The following is a 23,906-nucleotide window of genomic DNA, read 5'->3' as shown; positions in this document are numbered from 1 at the left end:
AGCTACCTCCCACTAAATCCTAGCCAATTCCTTCATTACCCTCGTTCGTTTCCCTTATTTAGCCCGTTAACATTCCAGGTTCCCACCTTCAACGTCCCTCCCTCCCCCTTCTCCAACCCCCTTCCTAGGTTCCTTCCCCCAAGCCCCCGCCTAGTCACTCCTCCCTTCTTTGTCCCCCCTCCCCCTCAACCTCTTCTCCCCACTCCCTCCCCTCTTGCCGAACTTGCCTTGGTCGGTCGGCTAGATGAGAGGACCCGCCATCCCCCCGAGGCCCCCATTCTCCCCAGCCCTCCAGCCCCCCCCCTTGTATTTCCCTTCTCAGCTCCCAGAACTCTACTCAGCCTGCCCATCCCTCCAATCTTCCCCTCCACCTCCCAACTCCCTTCTTCAGAGATCCAAGTGTGACCCTACCAACCCTCCCCCCAACCCCCACATAGGGTCAGCTCTCCCCCATCAACAGAAATAGTCAGTGTCTTTGAAATGTCCATCATACTCATCTTTGTTCCTCCACCCTTGGACATCAGGATGCACTTTAGTCAGCCGTCTTCCCTCTGTTCGTGGTTCTTGCTTGTTGCTCGTGGGTTGGAATTCCCTCACAACCCAATGCTCTGAGCGCTTCCCACGCTTCCTCTGGCGTCCTCACCTTTTTCGACTTCCCTGCCACCGTAAGCCACACTGCAAAGGGGAAGAGCCATCTATATCGGATCCTTTTATCTCTCATGAATCCTGTCACTTCTCTCACTGTTCTTCGTTTCTGCAGCGTGGTTCCAGCCAAATCCTGATATATTCCAATCTTTTAGTTTTTCCATTGTATCACCTTCTGCTGTCTTGCCTTAGCCAGGATCCATTCTTTGGTGGCAAAATCTAGGAAACAAGTTATAATGTCTCTCGGAGAAGAATTCCACTGCAGTCCCTTAATTCGATGTACTCTTTGTAAGCTGATGTCCTGTTGCGCACCCTCCACATCCGGGCTTAACATATATTGACACAGTTCTTTTATCACTGCCTCATAATTATTGAAAATGTCCAATTCCGGGATTCCTTTAAACCGTAGGTTGTTGCGGCAAGATCTATTTTCTAGATCTTCCACCTGATCCTTTAGTTGTTGGATCTCCGCTGCTTCCACATGTGCCTCCGTCCGTTTTTTCTTCACTTCTGCCTGTACCATTTCCATCTTTCCTTCCACCTCCTCCACGCGTGTCCCCAGATCACTGATCTCCACCCGAATCTCTCTAAGCATGCTTTGTAAGTCTTTCCGGACTCCTGCCAGTTCTGACTTCAGCTCCTTGAACCAGCCCACCACGTCTGCTTTTGAAATTTCCTCGGAGTTCTCCCCTCCCTCTCTGTGTAATTCTTCCTCGGAATCAGAGGGGATCGCGATCAGCTTTTCTGCTCCTTGGCTGGTTCCTGCCGTCTCTGGTTTCACCTTTCTAGACTGATCCGCCACAAACCTGAATTTTTCTAGGCTCGTTTTTGGTGGCATCGTTGATCACTCCTTTCTTCTACCTTAACTTGCTCAGACTTCTGTTGTATCTTAACGACCGTGGTCTTTTTGTTGGATCCTCCTTCAGCACTATGCCACCAGGCGGCCCTCCCGGGCTGTGTTCGTACTCTTGTAACACTCGAGGTATAATACCCCTCAGCAACCCCACTGTTAATTGTCCAGATCCTGACACAGTTCAAAGCTTTATTTCTCCCACCTCAAAACTGCCAAAATCAGTCAGACATTCTCTTCAGTGGGGTCCCTTCCACTGTTGTTGCTCCTTGACTGTTCAGTGCCTCTATGTGCCTGCCCTGTTTCCTATGCCCCCAGGAGTCTCAATTCTGTCCGGGGTTGTCGCCAACGTCTCACCTCCTCCACCGCCGTGTGCTGCACTTTTCCACCCCTCCTCCGCACCTCTCTCCACCTCCTGCCTCTCCCTTCACCTCTCTTGCAAACCGCACAAAAAGGGGGGGGGAAGGGGGCAAAGGATCCTCCATCCACTTCTTCAGCGGTTCGCCCCGGGCTCACCAGCACCCGATCTTCGCTCCCATCTCCCTCGCAAGACCTGCTCCGCCTGGGAACAGGGTCCAAGTCTCCCGGAGTGTGGCGGGGGGGGGGGGTGATCTTTTATCTCCGGCCCCGAAGATTCTTCTGCCGTTTCTCCGATGCTCCCGTCTCGACCGCCATCTTGTGCTCTAGCTCCTGCCTTAATCTGGTGACTCTTCCCGGTCTCACCGGCTTTCTCGGGGCTCTCCTCTCTTGCCTCCCTCCTCCCGCCAACTCCGCTCACAGTTCTGTTCGATCCATGGGGGGTCTGGAGCCCGCTGATCCGGAGGCCTTGCCAGGGGTTCGGCGGAGCTCACTCCACGGGGGCCATCTTGATTCGCAGCTCCACTGGAAGTCATAAATATAAACTTTTAATGCTGAGCACCTGATTCTCAAAGTGGACATATTCCAAACACTATAATGAAAATAAAATGATTTTTTCAACCTTTGTTGTCTGGTGACTATTTTTCTGATCATGCTGGCCCAGTATCTGATTCTGCTGCTATCTCCGTTTCCAGGGCTTCCTTTCCATTTATTTCTTTACTTTCCTCCTTTCTTCTTCATTTCTTGCCCTACATCCGTAAGTAAAAGCTGGGTCCTCCGCAGACCTGACTGTCCAGTGGATCCAGCTTCTGCCTATTTTCTCCATCCATGTGCAGTTTTTCTCCTCTCTTCCTTTTCCCTCATCTCATCTCTTTCCACTCTCTTCCCTTTCCCTCCATCCATGTCCAGCATTTCTTCTCTCCCTTCCCTCTTCTCCATCCATGTCCAGCATTTTCCTCTCCCCCCTCCATCCATGTCCAGCATTTCTCCTCTCTCCCCTCCATTCATGTTCATCTCACTTCCTTTCTCGTCCTTCCCCTCCATCCATGTCCAGCATTTCTTCTCTCTCCCTTCCCCTCCATCCATGTGCATCTCCTTCCTCTGTCTTCCCTCCCCTCCATCCATGTCCAGAATTTCTTCTCTCTCCTCCATCCATGTGCATCTCCTTCCTGTCTTTCCTTCCCTCCCCTCCACCCATGTCCAGCAACCCTCCTCTCCCCTGCCCTCCATCCATCCATGTCCAGCAACTCTCCTCTCCCCTGCCCTCCATCCATCTCCAGCAATTCTCCTCTCTCCCTGCCCTCCCCTCCATCCATGTCCAGCAACCCTCCTCTCCCCTCCCCTCCATCCACCTATGTCCAGCAACTCTCCTCTCCCCTGCCCTCCCCTCCATCCACCCATGTCCAGCAACTCTCCTATCTCCTGCCCTCCATCCATCCATTCATATCCAGCAATTCTCTTCTCTCCCCTGCTCCCTCTATCCATTCATTCCCAGCAATTCTTTTCTCTCCCCTGCCCCCTCCGTCCATCCACACCCAGCAATTCTCCTCTCTCCCCCCTGCCCTCCCCTCCCGTTCCCATCCATGCCCAGCGATTCTACTTCGCCCCCATCCTCCCCTCCCATTCATATGCACCTGCCCACCCTCATCTCCCCCCCAACATCCCCCTTTTTCTTCCTGCCACAGTGCCACCCTGCGTGGTTTAAATCTCTTTTATTACCTCCATCAAAGCGGCCGCGTCACTGAAAGCCCTGCCCTTCTCTAGCCTTCCTTGCGGAAAGAGGAAATTTTTTTTTTTTTTTTTACATTTGTATCCCGCGCTATCCCACTCATGGCAGGCTCAATGCGGCTTACATGGGGCAATGGAGGGTTAAGTGACTTGCCCAGAGTCACAAGGAGCTGCCTGGGCCGGGAATCGAACTCAGTTCCTCAGTTCCCCAGGACCAAAGTCCACCACCCTAACCACTAGGCCACTCCTCCACTCACGTCAGAAGGCGGGACTCTGAGGGAACGAACTCAAGAAGGGAAGGCTACAGACAGGCAGGGCTTTCAATGATGCGGCCGCTTTGACTGAGATAATAAAAAAAGATGTAAACCCCCCCAGGGCAGTGTGAGGCGGGCAAACGTGGGCGGTGAGGTAAGCATGGCTTGTGGCACCCTCCTGTCATGCTTACCTTGTTTACCGGAGCCGGCTCACAAAATCTTAAAAAAATTAACAACTGGCTCTTGCGAGCCGGCTCCAGCACACCACTGGGTGTGACTGAAAAGTCCTGGGTTCCCCGGAGCTAATCATTATATGTCTTATGGTATATGCTTCAGTTAAATAACATATATTAAGTAATCTCAGCCACCCCCCCCCCCCAATGCTGTCTCGGTTTCTGCAAAATAGACATTGGGAGCCTGGCCCTCCTCTCCTGCCACAAGTAGGCCTGAAGAACTTTATTAATTATGCGCTCATCTTTTACTTTACATATAAAGGGAACATTTGAAAAATATAGAGCCAGCAAAGGGCCAACAACATATTAAATAAGCCAATACATCCCATCAATGACCAGGATACATACACCAAGCCCACAATGTTGTTTGCAGATCCCATAGCAACAGTCCAACATTGCAAGCATACAACAAAGAAAGATTAGAGAGAATAACCACCCCTAAATATTTTAACTACTCCTCTGCCCAACCAATTGGAAAGCCACCCCGCCAGCCCACCCGAAGCTGTGGGACAGATGGCAGAGCCCGTGATTTCTGTAAGTTAAGTTTAAAATCCAACAAGTGCCCATAATTAGTCAACAAAAAAAAAATAGCAGGAAGAAACATTTGTGGCTTTGTCAGCGTCGGGAGTAAATCATCCACAAATGCTAACACTTTAATGACCTGATCCCCTACCTATACCCCTGATACTTCATTTGAGTTACAAAGCATAGAAAGAAGAGGCTCTAATGATAGAATAAAGCGCTAAGGAGATAAGGAGGACCCCTGTCTGGTCCCACATGTAAGGGGAAAGGAGTCTGGGTGCACCCCATTGACAAACAATGCTGCCCTGGCCTCTGCGTATAATGTGACAATCACCTGATAGAGCCACCTGTCTATCCCAACATGAGCAAGTGTAGTGAACAGGAAAGGTCACTGTACACAATCAAAGGCACTCTCCGTGTCGAGACTAGTTACTAAGAGATGCTACTCTGACTCTGGGACAAAGCCAATTGTAGCTTGTGGACATTAATGACAGCCTGTCGGCCCCTCACAAAACCAACTTCATCAGACTGAATAATCTCTGGCAGTCCCAAAGCCAAACGCTCTGACAAAACATGCGAAAGAATTTTAAGACACTGATAAGCGAGATAGGCCCCTGGTTGATCCATCATCCAGCCTGGTTTAAGCAGCAAACTAACTAGGGCAGTAGTTTCATGTGAGGGGAAGCACAAGACCTCTACCATTTTATCAAAATATGCCTATGATCTTCGACTGCAACAGCTTATAATACTCCCCTGTGTAAAGTCATCCAGGCCTTGAGCCGAGTGTAATTTTAAGGCTTGAATGGCAAATTGGACCTCTTTAGCTGTAAAATATAGCAATAACCTTAGGTGAAAAACAGGGCAACACTGAGGTCTGAAGGTAATTTTGAGTCTGACCTAGGGGTCCAGAAAAAGACTCTCCAGCTGCATATAATTTACAAAAATGGTCCAAACACACATCGGCTATTTCCCCCATTTTAGCAGTCAGGCCCCCAGTTGGAGTCTGTATCACAGGAATATAATGGGATCCCATCCAATAATTGGTTATCTGAGCTACTAATTTGCCCTTTTTATTCCCAAACCTAAAATATTTTAATTTACGATATAACAGCATTCTAAAGGTCCATTCATGAAGGACAGTGCTGAGAGCAGTGTGTGTAGTTACTAGAATTTCATATTGGCCAGAAGTGGGACACACAACATATTTGTGCTTAGCTACCCCCAGTCTGTGTTCAAGGTCCATTATTCCCTGTACTATACGCTTATTATGGGCACTGGCAAAAGCAATGATAGCCCCGCACATCACTGCCTTGGTGGCAGACCAAAAAAAAAGCAGTGGATCCCCCAAATGTTGCTGATTATGAGATTCATAATCATCCCATAGTTTGTGTAGATAAGCTGTAAAGTCCGGGGACTAATATAGATAAGAAGGGAACCTCCAACCATGCTGACAACTAAAATAAGGCTCTAAATCAAGCTCCAGCCATATCAGGGCATGATCAGATATCTCTTCTGGACCTATAGTAGCACATGTGAGAATAAGGACCTCCGTACCAGAATATAGTCCAATCATGAAAGGGTATGATATGCCCTAAAAGTATGGGTGTAATCTTTTTCATCCGGGTGGAGAAGATGCCATGGATCTAATAAATCAAGTGCAATGCAAAACGTTTGCAATACTCCATCCCCACCTGAGGAACCCACCAAGGTCCCAGATGAACGGTCTAAACCAGGGGCCATCACTGAATTCATATCTCCTGCCACCAGCAGTGACTTATCCGAGTACCTCTGGTAGACCTGCAGAAGGTGGCCACAGAAAGTTTTGTCATATGGGACTTGACCATAAACACCCACCAGCAGTACCTCCCGGTCCTGTAAATTAAGTTGTACTCCCAAATAGTAACCCCTTGTGTCTTGAAACACTTATTTCCCTGTGCAGCATAGTGTAATGACTTGCACACCAGCACTGCCACCCCAACCCTGCAGCCCGCAGAAGGGGAACAGTAAACTTCACCAATCCTGTGGTGTTCTGCATAAGATAACCTAGCCTCCTGTAAGCACACAATATCAGTCTTATGGCATCGCAGAGCCCCAATAATTTTAATGTATTTGACAGGGGGGATATCCCACCTACATTCCAGGAAATTACACGCACACCACTAGGCGAAGTCTCATTCAAAAGGCCCAGAGAGAGCATGCTATCCTAGACCACAACCTGAAAAAACCCCTTCCAAGTGCCCAGCCTCACCCAGGGGGAAGGGAACCAGAAGCTACCCAACAAGGAAAAGGCACAGTGGGATACCAAAATCACCAAAGTCAGTCCTTAAAAAATAAAAGTGTCCCAATAACCCCTTGTAGCTCAATACCCCACAACACATCACTAAAGCCCAGCCCCCACCCATACCTGTCCCAAAGCCCTCCACCATACTCCTCCATCTTCCCCACCTTACACCAAGAAACAGCACTCCCACGTATATGACATAAAACAGCCCGAGATCACCATATTAGCTAGGAGGTCCCCTGCTCCCAGACAGCTTAAAACCAACAAACACAGTTATCCACAAGAAGGTTACTTAGGAAGTATAGAACACACACAAAGTCCCAAACCTCAAGTGAACACATAAACCAGTTTCCCACTCATAAGTCAGTATAGAATTCACTGAATCTTACAGTCCATGAAGAAGCAGCAAGACTGGGAAGGGTGTTAGAAGTCCCGTGCAGTCTATAGAATATCAAATGCCTTCCACTGCCCATCCACATGGACCAAGACCGCCGGATATAAGAATAAAAAAAATAAAAATAAAAAAATTGCATCTTGCGATCATACAGCAAATTGCAGATACGAGTAAATTGCCATCTCCTCTCCACCACAACAGGAGAATAATCTTGAAAAAGAAAAAAATTGTTCACCTTTGTACTGAAATTTCTCCTGATGCTTCTTGTAAAGTCAGAGTAACTCCACTTTATGAGCATAATTTAAAATCCGTGCGATCACTACATGGGGGTGGCTCCAACCAATTTTCAGCCTGCCCAAGTGACATGCTCATTATAATCTGCGCAAGTCCCACCACCCGACAGAGGCATGCAGTCAGCTAATCAGCACTCTAACAAATGTGGAAGCTGGGTCTCTGGAAGTGTTTCTGGAAGTCCTAGAAACCACACACTGTTCCATCGTGATCTTTTTTCTAGGTCATCCAACTGCAGTGTCTGTTCTTTAAGTTGTGACCACAGGGCCGCAACCTCCCTAATTCTCTGCTGTTGACACATCTTCTATGTCGGAAACCTGTTTCTCGAGCTCTCCAGTACAGCCGTGAGTATCTGCAAGCAGCGTCTCAAACTGTTGAATCTGTCCAGACAATTTATCAAAATGTGGCTCCAAAGCTTTGCAGCTGCAGTAAGTTGGACAAGTTGGGACTCAGAAAACTCACACAGCAGAGGCCCCGCCAGGTCTGCCATCACCACTGTGGAGTTTTTTATCGTCTTTCCTTGCTGCTCTAGATGACATGGGCACGCCAGATTTCAGAAAAAAGTTGTCCATAAAGATAACCCACTGTGGTGAGTAAAGATTAAATTACAGGCAAGTTCAAATCCAAAAAGAATCAATAAAAGAGCGGGAGACCCCTTGAGCACAACAGAACACCATTTGCTCCACTCACACCATCATATGATCTCTCATTTCAATTTTTAAAATTGAAAGAACTTTAAAAAAAAAAAAAAAAGCTCTTGAACCATGAATTTTTGAACTGCAATTAAAATTATTTTGAATGGAAAATGTTTTCTAAGTTGATATCCTATAAAAAAAAACAAAAAAACTTTAGCCATGGACATTTTTAGGCATTGCCACTGAATTTTAACCAGTTAAAAAGTTTATCTAGCCAACAGCACATTGGAGAGATTGTAGATGTTTTTCTTCTTTAAAACACATTTTCTAATCAACCTCTGAAGTAAACATAACAATAAGAGGAACAAAATCAACTTGTGTTGTTACTGTGAATTATTTGAATGGAACCAGAAGTGCCTTTTACCAGTTCTTACCCACAGGGACTTAACTGAATTTACCACCATGGCAAAGGACCAGTTAACCCCCTCTCATTCCTACAGAAGAACCAGGTTACATAAAAATGGTGCCCCAGATGGAGAAATTTCAGAACTTCTGTTCATAGGAAGGTTTGACATGTTTTCTAATGCTGAGACTGTTGCAGAAGGAAATATAGCTGCTGATTACAGCACACCAAGATGCCAGCAAGAAAGTCACCAAGAGTATGCTCTGGATGATGTGTCCCCCATGATCACAATGCAAACAAAGCGCAAAAGGCTCATGCATGGCGAAGGGTGATGACGATTGGCAGTGTGTAGAGCCCTACGTGTCTGCACTTGAAGCAAAGTTAGAGAAGCCACAGCAGAGAAATGCAGACTGCACCTATAACCTGAAGGTATGAGAAAGCGTTCTGGATGGCTAAGAAGGAGGAATCAGGGAAACAGAGGAATAACCCACAGCAAAATAATCTTCCATACTAATCGTATATGATATAGTACCAAAAACGAAGGAAAAAGACCTCAGTAACATTAGTTGCTATTTTCTAGCACGCAGTGCAATATGATTCAACATTGTTACAATCACTAATACAAAGACTGCCTTTTAATTCAAACCACCATGATTTGAACCCTAACAGGAGGACTAATCAAAACAATTGGTTAGTATTTTTAAAATCTGATTGAAATAGGTCATTATAGGGGTAACTGTACTACAATATATGAGCATATATGGAGGAGTGGCCTAGTGGTTAGGGTGGTGGACTTTGGTCCTGGGGAACTGAGGAACGGAGCTCGATTCCCACTTCAGGCACAGGCAGCTCCTTGTGACTCTGGGCAAGTCACTTAACCCTCCATTGCCTCAGGTACAAATAAGTACCTGTATACAATATGTAAGCCGCATTGAGCCTGCCATGAGTGGGAAAGCGCGGGGTACAAATGTAACAAAAATAAAATAAATAAATAAAAATAAATATTACACCTAAGCGCTATTCTGTAAATACACGTCTATCTGCCTGTACCGGAAATGGTTTTCAAGGGTGATGATACAGAGGAACTGAAAGAAATCTTGGCGAACCTGGAAGATGTACTGAGCCAAACTGACAAATTAAAGAGTAGTAAATCACCTGGACCAAATGGCATACATCCAAAGGTACTCAAAGAACTCAAGTATGAAATTGCTGATCTGCTGTTAATAACATGTAACCTGTCGTTAAAATCGTCTGTAGTACCTGAAGATTGGAGGATGGCCAATGTGACGCCGATTTTTAAAAACGGTTCTAGGGGTGATCTGGGAAATTATAGATTGGTAAACCTGATGTCAGTGCCGGGCAAAATAGTGGAAACTATTATAAAAGAATAAAATTACAAAACACATAGACAAATGAGGTTTAATGGGACAGAGTCAGCATGGGTTCAGCAGAGGGAAGTCTTGCCTCACCAATTTGCTTCATTTCTTTGAAGGCGTGAATAAACATGTGGATAAAGGTGAGCCAGTTGATGTAGTGTATCTAGATTTTCAGAAAGCTTTTGATAAAGTTCCTCATGAGAGACTCCTGAGAAAATTAAAGAGCCATGGGATAGGAGGCAAAGTTCTGTTGTGGATTAGGAATTTTTGTGTATACCTTACCTTGATTTGTACCTGTCTTTTTCAGGGCACAGACCGTATAAGTCTGCCCAGCACTATCCCCACCTCCCAACCACCTGTCCCCGCCTCCCACCACCGGCTCTGGCACAGACCGTATAAGTCTGCCCAGCACTATCCCCACCTCCCAATCACCAGCCCTGCCTCCCACCGCCGGCTAAGCTTCAGAAGGAAGGGATCCCCAGAAGCTTAGCCGGCGGTGGGAGGCAGGGCTGGTGGTTGGGAGGTGGGGATAGTGCTGGGCAGGCATACGGTCTGTGCCAGAGCCAGTGGTGGGAGGCGGGACGGGTGGTTGGGAGGTGGGGATAGTGCTGGGCAGACTTATACGGTCTGTGCCCTGAAAAAGACAGGTACACATCAAGGTAAGGTATACACAAAAAATGACACGTGAGTTTATCTTGTTGGGCAGACTGGGTGGACCATGCAGGTCTTTTTTCTGCTGTCATCTACTATGTTACTATGGTTATTGGACAGAAAACAGAGGGTAGGATTAAATGGTCATTTCTCTCAATGGAGGGTGAATGGTGGAGTACCACAGGAATCTGTACTGGGCCCAGTACTATTTAACATATTTATAAATGATATGGAAATCGGAATGACGAATGAGGTGATCAAATTTGCAGATGATACGAAACTATTCAAGGTTCTTAAAACATGTGTAGACTGTAAAATATTGCAGGAAAACCTTACAAAATTGGAAGACTGAGCATCCAAATGGCAGATTAAATTTAATGTGGACAAATGCATGGTGATGCACATTGGAAAGAATAATCTGAATCATAGTTACCTAATGCTAGGCTCCACCTTGGGGGTTAGCGCTCAAGAAAAAGATCTGGGTGTCGTTGTAGATAATATGCTGAAGTCTTCTGCTTGGTGAGTGGCAGCAGCCAAAAAAGCAAACAGGATGCTAGGAATTATTAGGAAATGGATGGTGAATAAGACTGAAAATACTATAATACCTTTGTATCGCTCCATGGTGCATCCGCACCTTGAGTATTGTGTTCAGTTCTGATCACCGTATCTCAAAAAAGATACAGTGGAATTAGAAAAGGTTCAAAGAAGAGCGACCAAAATGATAAAGAGGATGGAACTCCTCTCGCATGAGGAAAGGCTAAAGTGGTTAGGGCTCTTCAGCTTGGAAAAGAGACAGATAAGGGGAGATATGATTGAGATCTACAAAATTCTGAGTGGTGTAGAATGAGTAGAAGTAAATCAATTTTTTACTCATTCCAAAAGTACCAAGACTAGGGGACACTTGAGGAAATTATATAGAAATATTTTAAAAACAAATAGGAGGAAATATTTTTTCATTTAACGAATAGTCAAGCTCTGGAACTCTTTGCCGAGGATGTGGTAAAAGCATTAGTGTATCTGGGTTTTAAAATGGTTTGGACAAATTCCTGGAGGAAAAGTCCATAGCCAGCTATTGAGACAGACATGGGAAGCAGCTGCTTGACCTGGGATTTGTAATATGGAGTGTTGCTATGATTTGGGTTTCTGCCAGGCACTTATGACCTGGCTTGGCCACTGTTTGGAAAACAAGATACTGGGCTAGATGGACCATTGGTCTGACTCAGTATGGCTACTCTTATGCTATCTTGGATAGCACCCATTTGCTAGGATTGCAGTACATAGGGGTGAAGCCAGGGTAGGGCATGGGCAAGACTAAGTTATATGCATAACTCCAGCATTAAGGTACAAGCATTTACAACAGCTCCATGGCTGGCATAAGTGCTCAAGCCTAAATACTAGTGCATATATACCCAGTTACTCTAGGCACCCTGTTATAAAATCTAGGCACCCTGTTATAAAATTGCCCTATATGTGGACAATGATGGTGTCTTAGAAAGTCTGGTCCTATTACTTTGACAGTCGAATAAGTTCAGAAAGCAGATGCCTAGTTAATACTGGGGCGTGTGGCAACAATTATTTAAGGTAGAGGAACACCACAAAAGCAGAGGACCGTGTGCCACTACGCCAAAGAAGGCACAAGAAGTAGTGTGATCAGCAGAGCTCTTCCATAAAAAGACAGCAGGATGAGGAATATAATGGAAAACAATCGTTATTCTTCAGGACCCGACACAGCACTGTGTTTCGGCAAAAAGCCTACATCAGGGGTCTATAAACAATAGACATACATTAATAAAATACAAATATATACGTTTATGTAATAAATACATAAAGTCGGTTAAAGTATTCTTAAAAAATAAGACAAACATATTTATAAAAAAATATAAAATATAAACAAATTACAAAACATTTTCGTTTACGTGGAGGGGCATTTTCCATATGACGTCTAAGTCCGACTTTGGACGTTTTGCAAAAAACGTCCAAATTCTGAATAAGAAAGAAGGTAATTTAAAAAAAAAAGTCTTTTTTTCAAAAATACTATTTTGAACAAGGTTTTGTGATTTGGAAATGAAGAATTTATTATGGTTGCAGATTCTGATGACTGATGCTGTCCATGGTTATATTTAGAGCAATGGTATACTCAAAAGCAGCTAAATATCAGCGAAACTGTGGCCACTAATGGTATAAAGTTCACTTCTGAATATTCTGTCCATTGGTTGAATTGGATAAAAGACAATTAAGGAATATTTAAGGTAAATTTATATTTCAAGATATTACAACATGGTTCACTTGCAAAATGTTTTTGTTTATAGTACACAAGTTACAATAGAGGGGTTTTTTTTAAGTGACTGTTGATACTTTAAGCCAGATTCACCAGTTGATTTTCAAGCTGAATCAATCAACTGTTAACGAGGTCTTTGTACTCGGGTGAGTAATGACAGTTAACATAGTTATTATGGGAAAAATTGTAGGGGAGGGGTAGGAAGAAGGATATAATAGATTGTGTGGAGATGGGTAAAAAGAAGGATATGTTAAAGGAAAAATAGGGGAGTACATTCCGGTTCTGAATTCTTGGATTGGTCTTATGGTACACATGGACTTATTATTTAATTCAGATTATTTGTGTAGGCTTGCTTGAAGAGGTAAGTTTTTAGCAACTTCCGGAAAGGTAGAAGGTCATTGACTATTCGAATGGATCTTGGTAAGGCATTCCATATTTGACTGCCTATTACAGAGAAGTTGGATGCATAATATGTCTTGTACTTAAGTCCTTTGCAATTAGGAAGATGCAAATTGAGATATGTTCGAGAAGTTTTTAAACCGTTTCTGGCTGGTAGGTCTATCAGGTTATACATGTAACCTGGGGCATCTCCGAAGATATCCGAAGATAATCTTGTGAATTATTTTGTGTTTGTGTGTTGCTTTTACTGATGTGATGATATATCAGAATTCACCTTTTTTGTATATCAACAAACTCCCCAGCACAAGCACTGGCAAGTTAGATGTGAAAAAGCAATAATGCAAGGCAAGGCAAGAAAGACTTTGAAAAAAAGTTTACTGTTAAATCAAAAACTAATACTAAAAACCTTTCCAGCACATCCAAAGGTTTTAAAAAGCCCTTGACAGAGTTGGCTGGACCGCTGAATGGCCAAGGGGTAAAAGGGAAAAGGGAAATGGGACTTGATATATTGCCTTTCTGAGGATTTTGCAACTACATTCAAAGTGGTACTTATTTTGTACGAGGGGCAATGAAGGGTTAAGAGACTTGCCCAGAGTCACAAGGAGCTGCAATGGGAATCGAGTGCTCAGGAAAGATTTTTATTTTATTTATTTTTTCTTTCCTTAAACTTGGTATATCGCTTTAACTGACTCGTAGGGAAAAACAGTGTACAGACTAAAATAACATAGCTTGAACATCGTGGACTCTTGGGCAAACGCATTTCAACTAAAACTAAACAAAGAAAAAACACACTGTCTCATCCTCTCATCCCTACACAGCGCGGATACCCCACAATTATGAACACCCCAGATTACACCCTCCCTATCTCAGACAGCCTGAAAATCCTCGGCGTTACAACAGACCGCAACTTAACACTAGAGAGCCAAGTGACATCCACAACAAAGAAAATGTTCCACTCAATGTGGAAACTCAAACGCGTGAAACAATTCTTCCCGAGGGGAACATTAAACAACCTGATACAATCAATGGTACTAAGCCATGTAGACTACTGCAATGGAATTTATGCGGGATGCAAAGAACAAACCTTAAAGAAACTTCTTCGGAAAAACGCGATTTGAAAGTGCAAAACTCCTTCGCGAAAAACTACACTGGCTCCCAATCAAAGAATGCATTGCTTTCAAAATCTGCACTCTGATTCCAAAATTATCTACGGTGAAGCTCCGGGATACATGACAGACTTGATCGACCTACCAACAAGAAACACATCCGAATCAACACGAACGTACCTAAATCTGCACTACCCAAGCTGCAAAGGACTCAAATACAAATCAACTTACTCGTCCAGTTTTCCTACATAAGCACACAACTGTGGAACGCATTACCAAAAGCCTTGAAAACTACGAACAACCACCTAAACTTCCGGAAAACACTAAAAACTAACCTGTTTAAAAAGGCATGTCCTACCGATCCAACATAAATGCCTGATCTCTGCAACACAACAAAACTAAAGAATGTAATGGACATAACACAACTCTTCCGTTGTACGATTCCCTAGTGTGGCTATACCACATGAACTTTACCTTACCACAACATCACTTTGTAATTGTTTACACCGGAGTCTGTAATGCCTCGCCAGTACTATGTAAGCCACATTGAGCCTACAAATAGGTGGGAAAATGTGGGATATAAATGTAACAAATAAATAAATAAATAAAAGAAATTACATTAACTCAGTTCCCAAATGTGGTCCTGGAGGCAGCCCAGCCAGTCAGGTTTTTAGGATACCCACAGAGAATATGTATGAGAGAGATTTGCATGCAGTGGAGGTAATGCATATAAATATCTCTCATGAATATACATTGTATATATCCTGAAAACCTGACTGGAAGGGGTGCCTTCAGGACCAGGTTTGGGAACCACTGCATTAACCAATGTAAAAGGTAATCAATCAAGTCAATTAAAAGTGATTGCAGTTAAGAGTGTTCTGGGGGCGGATTCAGCATTTCCTGGACCTCGAGGTAGGGGTTCACATACTGGGTACTGTAGATCAAATGCTTTTGGATGTTCCAGAGGCGTTTAGAGGTAGGAATACATTTGAAACTTTGTTCCTCCGCAAGATGTGTCTGGTTGCCCGTAAATGTATTTTACACTACTGGATGTCATCAGAGCCCCCGGCCTACTGGCACTGGAGGAACCAGCTACACCTTTTAGTGTCTTGGGAGGCGAGAGACTCCCGGTTCTTGCCAAAAAGGAGGAAAAGCTTTCTCGCCGTTTGGGGCCCATATCTACAGATTCTCACCCTTGAGGCGTAGTTTGCTTCTCAATGAAGGACGAATACATGCAGTTTTGTAAACCTGTGAGAAACATCTAGTTCCTAGAAGGGGGGTTGGGGGAGGGGAGAGAGAATTTGGAGTCTATGTGGTTGGTGAGGGGGGGGGGGGAGGAAAGGGAAGGGTTAGGTCTCTCAGAATGGGGAGGGTGGGTAATACGGTTTAATACAATTTCCTGTTACATGGTTTATTGTTTGTTAACTGATAGTTGAATGGATATGGAGGGGTCTTGTACTGAGGGAAGTGGGGTCATATGTTAAACTTTGATGACGATGGAGATGGTTCTCTTTGTACAATGTCTACTTGAAGTGTACATTGACCTAAGTCATCAATAAAAATTATTGAACAATAAAAGTGATTGCAGAATAACTAAACAGTTCTTTGCCTTGGTCTTTACTGAGTGGGGTTGGGGGTCATACCTATAGCAGAAATATTTCTTGATGGTAATGATTTGGACCAACTAAAACACATCACTGTACATCTGGAAAACATAATAGATCAACCTGACAAACTCAAGAGCAACAAATTACCAGACCACATGGCATTCACCTCAGATCTTGAAAGAGTAGCTCAGGCTGAATTAACCCCAGATATTCAAAGCCAGGGCCTGCAGCATTGAGTATCCAGGTTACTGTGCTCCTTCGTGTGCACACTGCTATAGGCCTTGCTGGTAAGTTTGTTTCTTTTGATACATCTTGTGGCCTATTTTCCTTTGTTCGCGCTCTCTCTCATGATGTCTTTAGGACCTATCCCACCCAGTTCACTGGGGCCGTCGCCCCTCCCCCCACCCCACCCATATCCTCTAACCTGCCAACTCATAGTGATCCCTGTGGTCTGAACAGTGCAACTGTCTGTTGTGAGACTCTTTCCCTCCACATGGGTTTCTTGAACATGCGGTCTTTGCGAGGTAAGTCCATGCTTCTAAAGGACTCTATCTCTTGTCATTCTCTGGATATACTTGGTCTAGCAGAAACTTGGCGCACTGATAGTGAGAGACATCATTATCTTTCCCCCCAGATACTCATACCTTCACTCCACCTATCAGGGCAGGAGAGGTGGAAGCCTGGTAGTCCTCTACTCCAGTGTTTCCCAATTCCGGTCCTGGAGTACCCCTTGCCAGTCAGGTTTTCAGGCTATCCACAATGAATATGCATGAAAGATTTGAATATAATGGAGGCAGTGTATGCAAATCAAGTTCATGCATATTCATTGTGGATAGCCTGAAAACCCAGCTGGCAAGGGGTACTCCAGGACTGAACTTGGGAAACACTGCTCTACTCTGTCAAACTATCAGTTCAGTTACATCCCCTTTCTCACCTTCCACCTCTACTTGAGGCTCTCTTCTTCTGTATCTGTACTGATCCCCCACTATACTGGGGAAGGAAGAGAGGGAAGAAGGAAGTATACTGATCCCCCACTATACTTCCTTCTTGCCTATCTTCCTTCCCCAGTCTCTGTTTCAGTTTTTCAATCCCTGCAGCATTTCCTTACTCAACACATCCATCAATACCCACGTTCTCATTCTAGGGGTTTTCAAATTTCATCTGGATGACCCCACTGCTCCTCTTACAAGAGACTTCTTAGACCTTCTTCATGACCCTTTCTTTAATGCAACATGTTTCTGCTGCCACACACCGGGCAGGCCATCTCCTCAACCTGCTCTTGACCCCTTCCACCTGTCCTGTCTCGGCCCCATCCACCACTCTGACAGCTATACCATGGTCTGATCACTTTCTTCTCCACTTCTCCCTTACCTTTGCTACCTCAGTTTTTCCTGCTGTCCTCCAGGCTCATGCTACATGTTCACTCACCCAGCTCAATGCGTCCTCCTTTGCGGCTGCCTTGCCTCTCCACTTGTCCTTCTGTAGGGAGCATGTTGTCTCTTGGAATGAGGCATTATCTGCTGCTTATAACACCCTGGCTCCTCTACATGTGCAAACTGTTCCTTCCTCATTGCTGTCCTGCACTGCTCTGCATCAATGCCAGCTTTGTCAGCTGGAACACCTATAGTAAAAACGTCATCTTGCCAGTGTCCTCCGGAATGTAAAGAGAATGCATTCCAATATAAATCTGCAATTACTCATGACAAAAAAAAAAAAAAAAGCCATTACTCTGCCTTGATCATTCAAGCTCCCATGTCTAGCAACTTGTATAATATACTGTACTCACTACTTAAAGCACCCCCTCCAACGGCTGCGGAGGTCTCTACCATCTGCAGATGCGTTGGCCCTGCACTTTAGCTCCAAACTTACTGTGTCCCAAGTGCCCCTTTCCTCCACTGCCCTTCCCCCTCAGTCCATGAGTGGTCCTGCTCTCTCTCCCTCACCACCGTCACCCCATCTGACCCCGTTTTCTCTAACTTTCCTCTCATTCTGCATCCATACCAAACAGGATTCAGGAAATCGCAAAGTACTGAGATGGCTCTCCTGGGCCTGGTAACGCATATATTCCAGCATTCTGACAAGAACGAACAAGTGCTTTTGATCTCCTTAGATCTCTCTATGGCATTCGATACAGTTGACCATGCTTTTCTTATAGATCATTTGCATGCCATTGGCCTCTGAGTCTCTGCTCTACTCTGGTTCCAATTCATTTTGCATGACAGGTCTAACCAGGTCTTCAGCATTAATTTTATTCTCGTCCTTACATTTCCCCCTGTGGAATGCCGAGGGATCAGTGTTGGTTCCATTACTTTTTAATGTATTCCTTGCTCCTGAGTTTCGTAACGACCCTTGGCCTGGATGTCATCACTATGCAGATGATATCCAGGAACTTGCTCATCTTGATCACACCAATGCCTCTGCCATTTAATCCCTGAATGGCCAGCTAGATCAGATTGTTCTCTGGCTACACTCACAAACTTACACTTAATTATATGAGAAGCACCGGTCTTCTGTTCTTGCACTACAGTGCTGCCCTATCGCTATAGCTGGCAACTCACTCTCCATGGTTTCAACAGTAAGAGTCTTGAGTGTTATCTTCAAATTACAACCTGACCTTTCATCCCTATATCTCTAAAATTGTCTGTCATTGCTTTTTAAAGCTGAGGACACTATATTCAGTTTGTCGATTGTTTACCCCTTCAGTCCTGTGAGTCCTTCTTCACTCCTTAGTCTTTTTGAGCCTCAACTTCTACTGTAATGCCATGCTTCAAGGCCTCTCACAAAAAGATATCCAGCGTCTACAGATAGTTCAAAATGCAGCCATATGTCTTCTCACTGATGTTACAAGTATAATCATGTCACCCATCTTCACAAACAGCACTGGCTACACATTTCCTTTCAGACTTTTTACAAACTGCTCCTACTAGTTCATAAAATCTGCCATTCAGACAACTGTCGTACTTAAAGCAATACCTCATCCCCTATTGCCCTTCTTCGGGACTAGAGAGTTGCACAGGGACAGAAATCTTACCATCCCCGCCCTCAAGGAAGGATCCGAGGGGGAAGCCCGCTGCACAATCGCCAGGCACGCCCTGGAAACATAGGAGCCGCAAACTGAGGCCTGCAAACTTAAAGCAGCCGCCTCAAAGGACGACCTTAAAGCCGCCTCCAATCTTCTGTCTTGGGCGTCCTTTAGAGCCGTGCCACCTTCCACCGGCAACGCCGTTTTCTTAGTCATCGCAGTGATTAAAGAATCCACTGTAGGCCAAAGAAAGGCCTCCCGTTCACCCTCAGGCAAAGGATAGAGGCGGGACATAGCCCTAGCCACTTTAAGGCTCGCTTCTGGGAAATCCCACTGAGCTGAAATCAAGGTGTGCATTGCTTCATGCACGTGGAAGGTTCTAGGCGGGCGCTTCGTCCCCAGCATAATGGCAGAGCCATCAGAGGCTGAGGGAGAGACGTCCTCCGGAGAGGAAATCTTCAAAATGCTCATGGCCTGCACTAACAGGTTGGGCAAATCCTCTGAGCGAAAGATCCGCGCTGCAGAGGGGTCATCCGCTCCATCCGAGCGGGAATCCGTCTCCTCCGAGTCCCCAAAGGACCGTTGGGAGAACTCAGATACGCTGCCCTCATCTACATCAGAGGAGACCGAGTCCTCTAGGGCCTGGAAATCCACCCGAGGGCGTTTGCTTCCGGAGGCCTCAACCCCTTTATCAGACAGGGGAGCAGGGGCAGCGTTTTGCATAAGAAAAGCCTGATGCAGCAGCAAAATGAACTCAGGGGAGAAACCCCCCCAAACTGTGCACTTCTGCAGCCTGGGCCACAGCCCTAGACGCACCCTCAACCGGCGCTCGCAAGAGCAGGGGAGAAACATGCTGCGCATCCAAAATGGCGTCCGGCGCGAAACTCCGAGGAGCCGCGTGGGAAGAACGGCGCTTAATTTTGGCCGCTTTCTTGCCGTCGCCCGAATCAAGGGCGACCATAGCATTAACATCTCCCACTTCGAGGGCGGCCCAAGAAGAAGCCGTCCGAGCAGAGTGGCCGGCCAAAATGGAGCGGGGGATGGGCGCTTATGGCGGGAAAAACCGCCGCACCGGAGGAAGAACCGGGACACTGACCGGACTCCAAACTGACGCCCAAAAAAGGCGATTCAGGCTTTGAAACCCCCGCATCCCCGCTAGACGCGCCCACGCGGTCCGGGGAGCGATTCTTCGCGCCCTCGCCCTCCAACGCCATAAGCCACGTGGAGACCGATCGGGGAACCCCCTGCCCGCTACAAAAGGTAAAAATTACCTGCTTCTCGCTCCGAGCTGTAACGAACTGGTGTCCCAGTGAGCAGCTGCAATAAACGCCGATATAAACGTTGAAATGAACGCCCTTAAAGGACGTTCAAAAAATTTTTTTTTTAAACGGTGCCAGCGGGAGGGGGGAGAAAAGGAGGGACCTGGCACCACCAGGTTTGCACTTGCTCAAGAAGAGCCCTCAACCCCAGGTACTCAACAAAACCTAAGAATTAGGCTTGGAGACCTAGCCAGAGCTGCTGCTGTGTGTGACCACCACCTGCTGAGATAGAGAACATACAGGAGTTTCCAGCAGCACATGACCACATATAGGGAGGCAAAAGGATTGCTCTCTATCTCCACCTGCTGGTAGATGGACACAACCCACCAGTCTATGGATTGATCAGCATGATGATATGGAAATGTGTATTAAAAGTGCAACACACACATATCCTCTCAATAATATATGTTATCAGTGCTTTCAAACACACATTATTTGACTATTGTGAACTTCAATATCAAATGTATGCTGCATAGTTACTAAGTCAGCTCAACACCAATGGATGCACAGTTCAATATCCCACATTAAACCATGAGAACACAAATGCAGAGCTTTTACCATAATAAACTATAAAACAGATTTACATGCAATAGCCATTGGTCTTTAATCCAAGATAATTAGCACATGAAAATGGCCTATGTTATTGCAGTTTAGTACATCAGCCTCAAGTAGACTTAAGAGTAATATCCACTGTATTATGAAGCATATGAAACTGGAAGGAGAGAAGCTCACTGAGAGGGTGGTGGACATTTTAAAACAGACTTCTAGAAGCTACAGAAGCTAGAACAGTGGCAAAATTCCCATGAAGATGCCGGTTCATCTAGAGACAGGGAGGGAAAATCCATCAGGAAAGAAACAGGGTTAGATACACATCAAGTTTCACTCTATGCATATTCCAGATTGAACCTATAGGCCACATCAGGACAACAGAGCCAGTAGGGATAAGTTAGAGAGAAACAGAGCACAGAAAGGCCTGACCAGGCCACAGTGAGATCACTCAAAGTAAGAGAGATGACAAATGCTAAGTCATAATCAGATCTAATGTATGACCAGCTGCGTAAGTGGGAAAGGAAACTACTTCCCTGATATATATCAGGTGCTGACAATTCTTCAGCAAAACAGACACCTGCAGCATCCCGATATTCCAATATGATACCCCTGCTCCTATACCTCTTCTGATATAACTCCATCCTGCCCTGCTGCAAACCGTGCTATTCCAGAACTCTAATCCTGCCATGCGGCAATCCCATGTATTCCAGAACTTGAATAAGGAGCACCCGCCCCCCCCCCCCCCCTTTTCCTTACCTTACTGGACTTGCCTTCCTTTTTGCATTTTGGACATTCCCAGCAGTTGGGAATTTCATTGTTAATGACACCATCATCTTTCCCCATCTGAAAAGAGAGAAAAAAACAAAGAAAAGTAGAGAGAGAAGAGCAGATCTGGGCTCAATTTAGAAGCACAAACAGCCAGTACCAACCATCACACATTAAGAAAGTTGTAATTCTGATTTGAGAAGCAACTGGAATATACTCCTGGGACACAGAATAAATAAACCCGTTTTTTTCAATGCTTCCCTCATTTTCTTTCCCAGGAAATGTAATTTAAAATGCTTCTAAGATTTCGTACACTTTGTCAAATTTGAAATAAAATCCTAGATTTTAACAAAAACAGCAAGAACAATTAGAATAAATAGGAATAAAGTTTGAAGATACAACATTTTCAAGACAAGAGTTTCCAACCAAGAAAATTATGAAAACAGAAATAAAAGCTAAGTATAATGCTCTTGTCCTCTGTGTCTGATGCAATTTGTACATATACTCGACTATAAGCCGAGATTTTTGGGCCTCGAAAATTGGGGTCTTGCATTATAGTCGAGTCAGAAAACCTTATAATGCATTTGATGTTTTTTAGCGCAGACCCACCCCATCCCCCACATTTACCTCTACAGCAGGGCTTGGATTCTGTATTTTTTCTCCCTCCGAGGCACAGCCTCGAAGTCCTTACCTTCCCCTGCACGGCCAGGTTCTGCAGATACTTGAGTATACCATGCAGGAAGTTGGGGAAGTCTCGTGGGACTTGAAACCGTGAGACTTCCCCAACTTTCTGCACAGCACTGCTCAAGTATCTGCAAAGCCCGACTATGCAGGGGGAAGACAAGGAGTTTGAGGCAGCTCTGAGGAAGGAGAAAAAAAAATCACGAGCTCTGCTGTAGTGGTAAATAAAGGGGAGATGGAGAGAAACTGAGTGAAGGCTGGAGAGAGGGCATGAGAGAAAGTAGGTGAAGGCTGGGGCATAGGGACAAGTTGTCTTCACAAAGTGTTCTCCAACACTATGCTCTCCCCCCCCCCCCCCCCCCCCCCCCCCCCCCCCCCCCCCGACTTATACTTAACAGTTTTCTCTCCTTTTTGGAGGAAAAACTTATCTCAGATAGGCTTATATCCAAATATATATGGTAATATTTTAGAAATAATTATATGCATTTTCTTAATAAGGAAAACTTTTCAGTCCCTTAGTGTGGAGCTTGCTGGTGAACCTGCATAATTTCATCCCCACCAGAATTTCCTCTTGAAAGTGATCAGACATATACAGATTGACTACACAAGTATCTGCACACTTCGTACCTGTTGCAGCTTGAAAATCCATGTAGTCACTTCCAAATCAGTCATCCCCCATCCTAATCCCTGCCCCCTCTTTCATTATGTAAAAGAGTACACACACTGCAAAACAGTGCTCACAAATTACAGATACTGGGGAAGGAGGGGGCGACTTTTAAAAACCTTCTTTGCCTGCATAAACATTGAAAATTATTTTCTATAGCAACCAAAGCTATCACTTCATAGCTTTGGTTGCTATAGAAAACAATTTTCAATCACTTCATCTGATATATCTTTTTTTCTATATGTGTAAAATCTGTACATATCCGATTAAGAGGGGAAGTTTAGATCATGTGATGCTGTGAGCGAGGCAGGATGTCGGACTGTCCTGCTCTGGGGCCCCCAACCTCATTCTGGATGATACTTTGCTTGTGAATCACTCTCTATCTTTTGGCGATTGCATGGACAAATATCTGGCACACTCCAGAGACGTGATGTCGGCCAAGGTAATGAGGAAAGATTGTGATCATGTACAGCTGATAGAGGACAAGATGATGGACCCTGCTTTGTGAGTGGTATCGCAGTTTACAGCAACTGCATTGTCGGAGCTTAAGCAGGCAGTAGAACAAGCTTTGGGCCCACGCCTGGAATACCTCTCTGGGCAAATCATGCATTTAGAAGCCTTACTCATGGAAGCGAACTGAAGAACAACTGAAATCCCTGGTACTAAGTCACCTGGACTATTGTAACTCACTCTACGCTGGCTGTAAAGAACAGACCATCAAGAAACTCCAGACGGCCCAGAATACCGCAGCCAGACTCATATTTGGAAAAACAAAATATGAAAGTGCAAAACCCCTAAGAAAGAACCTACACTGTTTGTGGCCAGCAAGCTGGTCCTGGCAGCAGCTTGGAAGCAGCCCGTGCTACCTGGTCTTTCGAGAGTCCTGCAGAAACTGG

At 45.1% G+C, this 23,906-nt stretch overlaps 1 protein-coding gene across 2 annotated transcripts in view; it reads right to left on the bottom strand.

The window, feature by feature from the left end:
* The window catches only part of FBXL19 (F-box and leucine rich repeat protein 19), a 264,694-nt gene that overhangs the window by 165,332 nt on the left and 75,456 nt on the right, over positions 1–23,906 (bottom strand). For both annotated transcript variants that reach the window (XM_030210686.1, XM_030210685.1), the window contains exon 5: positions 21,657–21,743. In XM_030210686.1, the coding sequence (XP_030066546.1) occupies positions 21,657–21,743 (87 nt within the window). The remainder of the gene's footprint in view (positions 1–21,656; positions 21,744–23,906) is intronic.

Source organism: Microcaecilia unicolor, chromosome 7, assembly GCF_901765095.1.
Source record: "Microcaecilia unicolor chromosome 7, aMicUni1.1, whole genome shotgun sequence".
Taxonomy (NCBI): Eukaryota; Metazoa; Chordata; class Amphibia; order Gymnophiona; family Siphonopidae; genus Microcaecilia; species Microcaecilia unicolor.
Note: the sequence above shows the minus strand (reverse complement) of the source record. Positions and strands in the feature narration are given on the sequence as shown.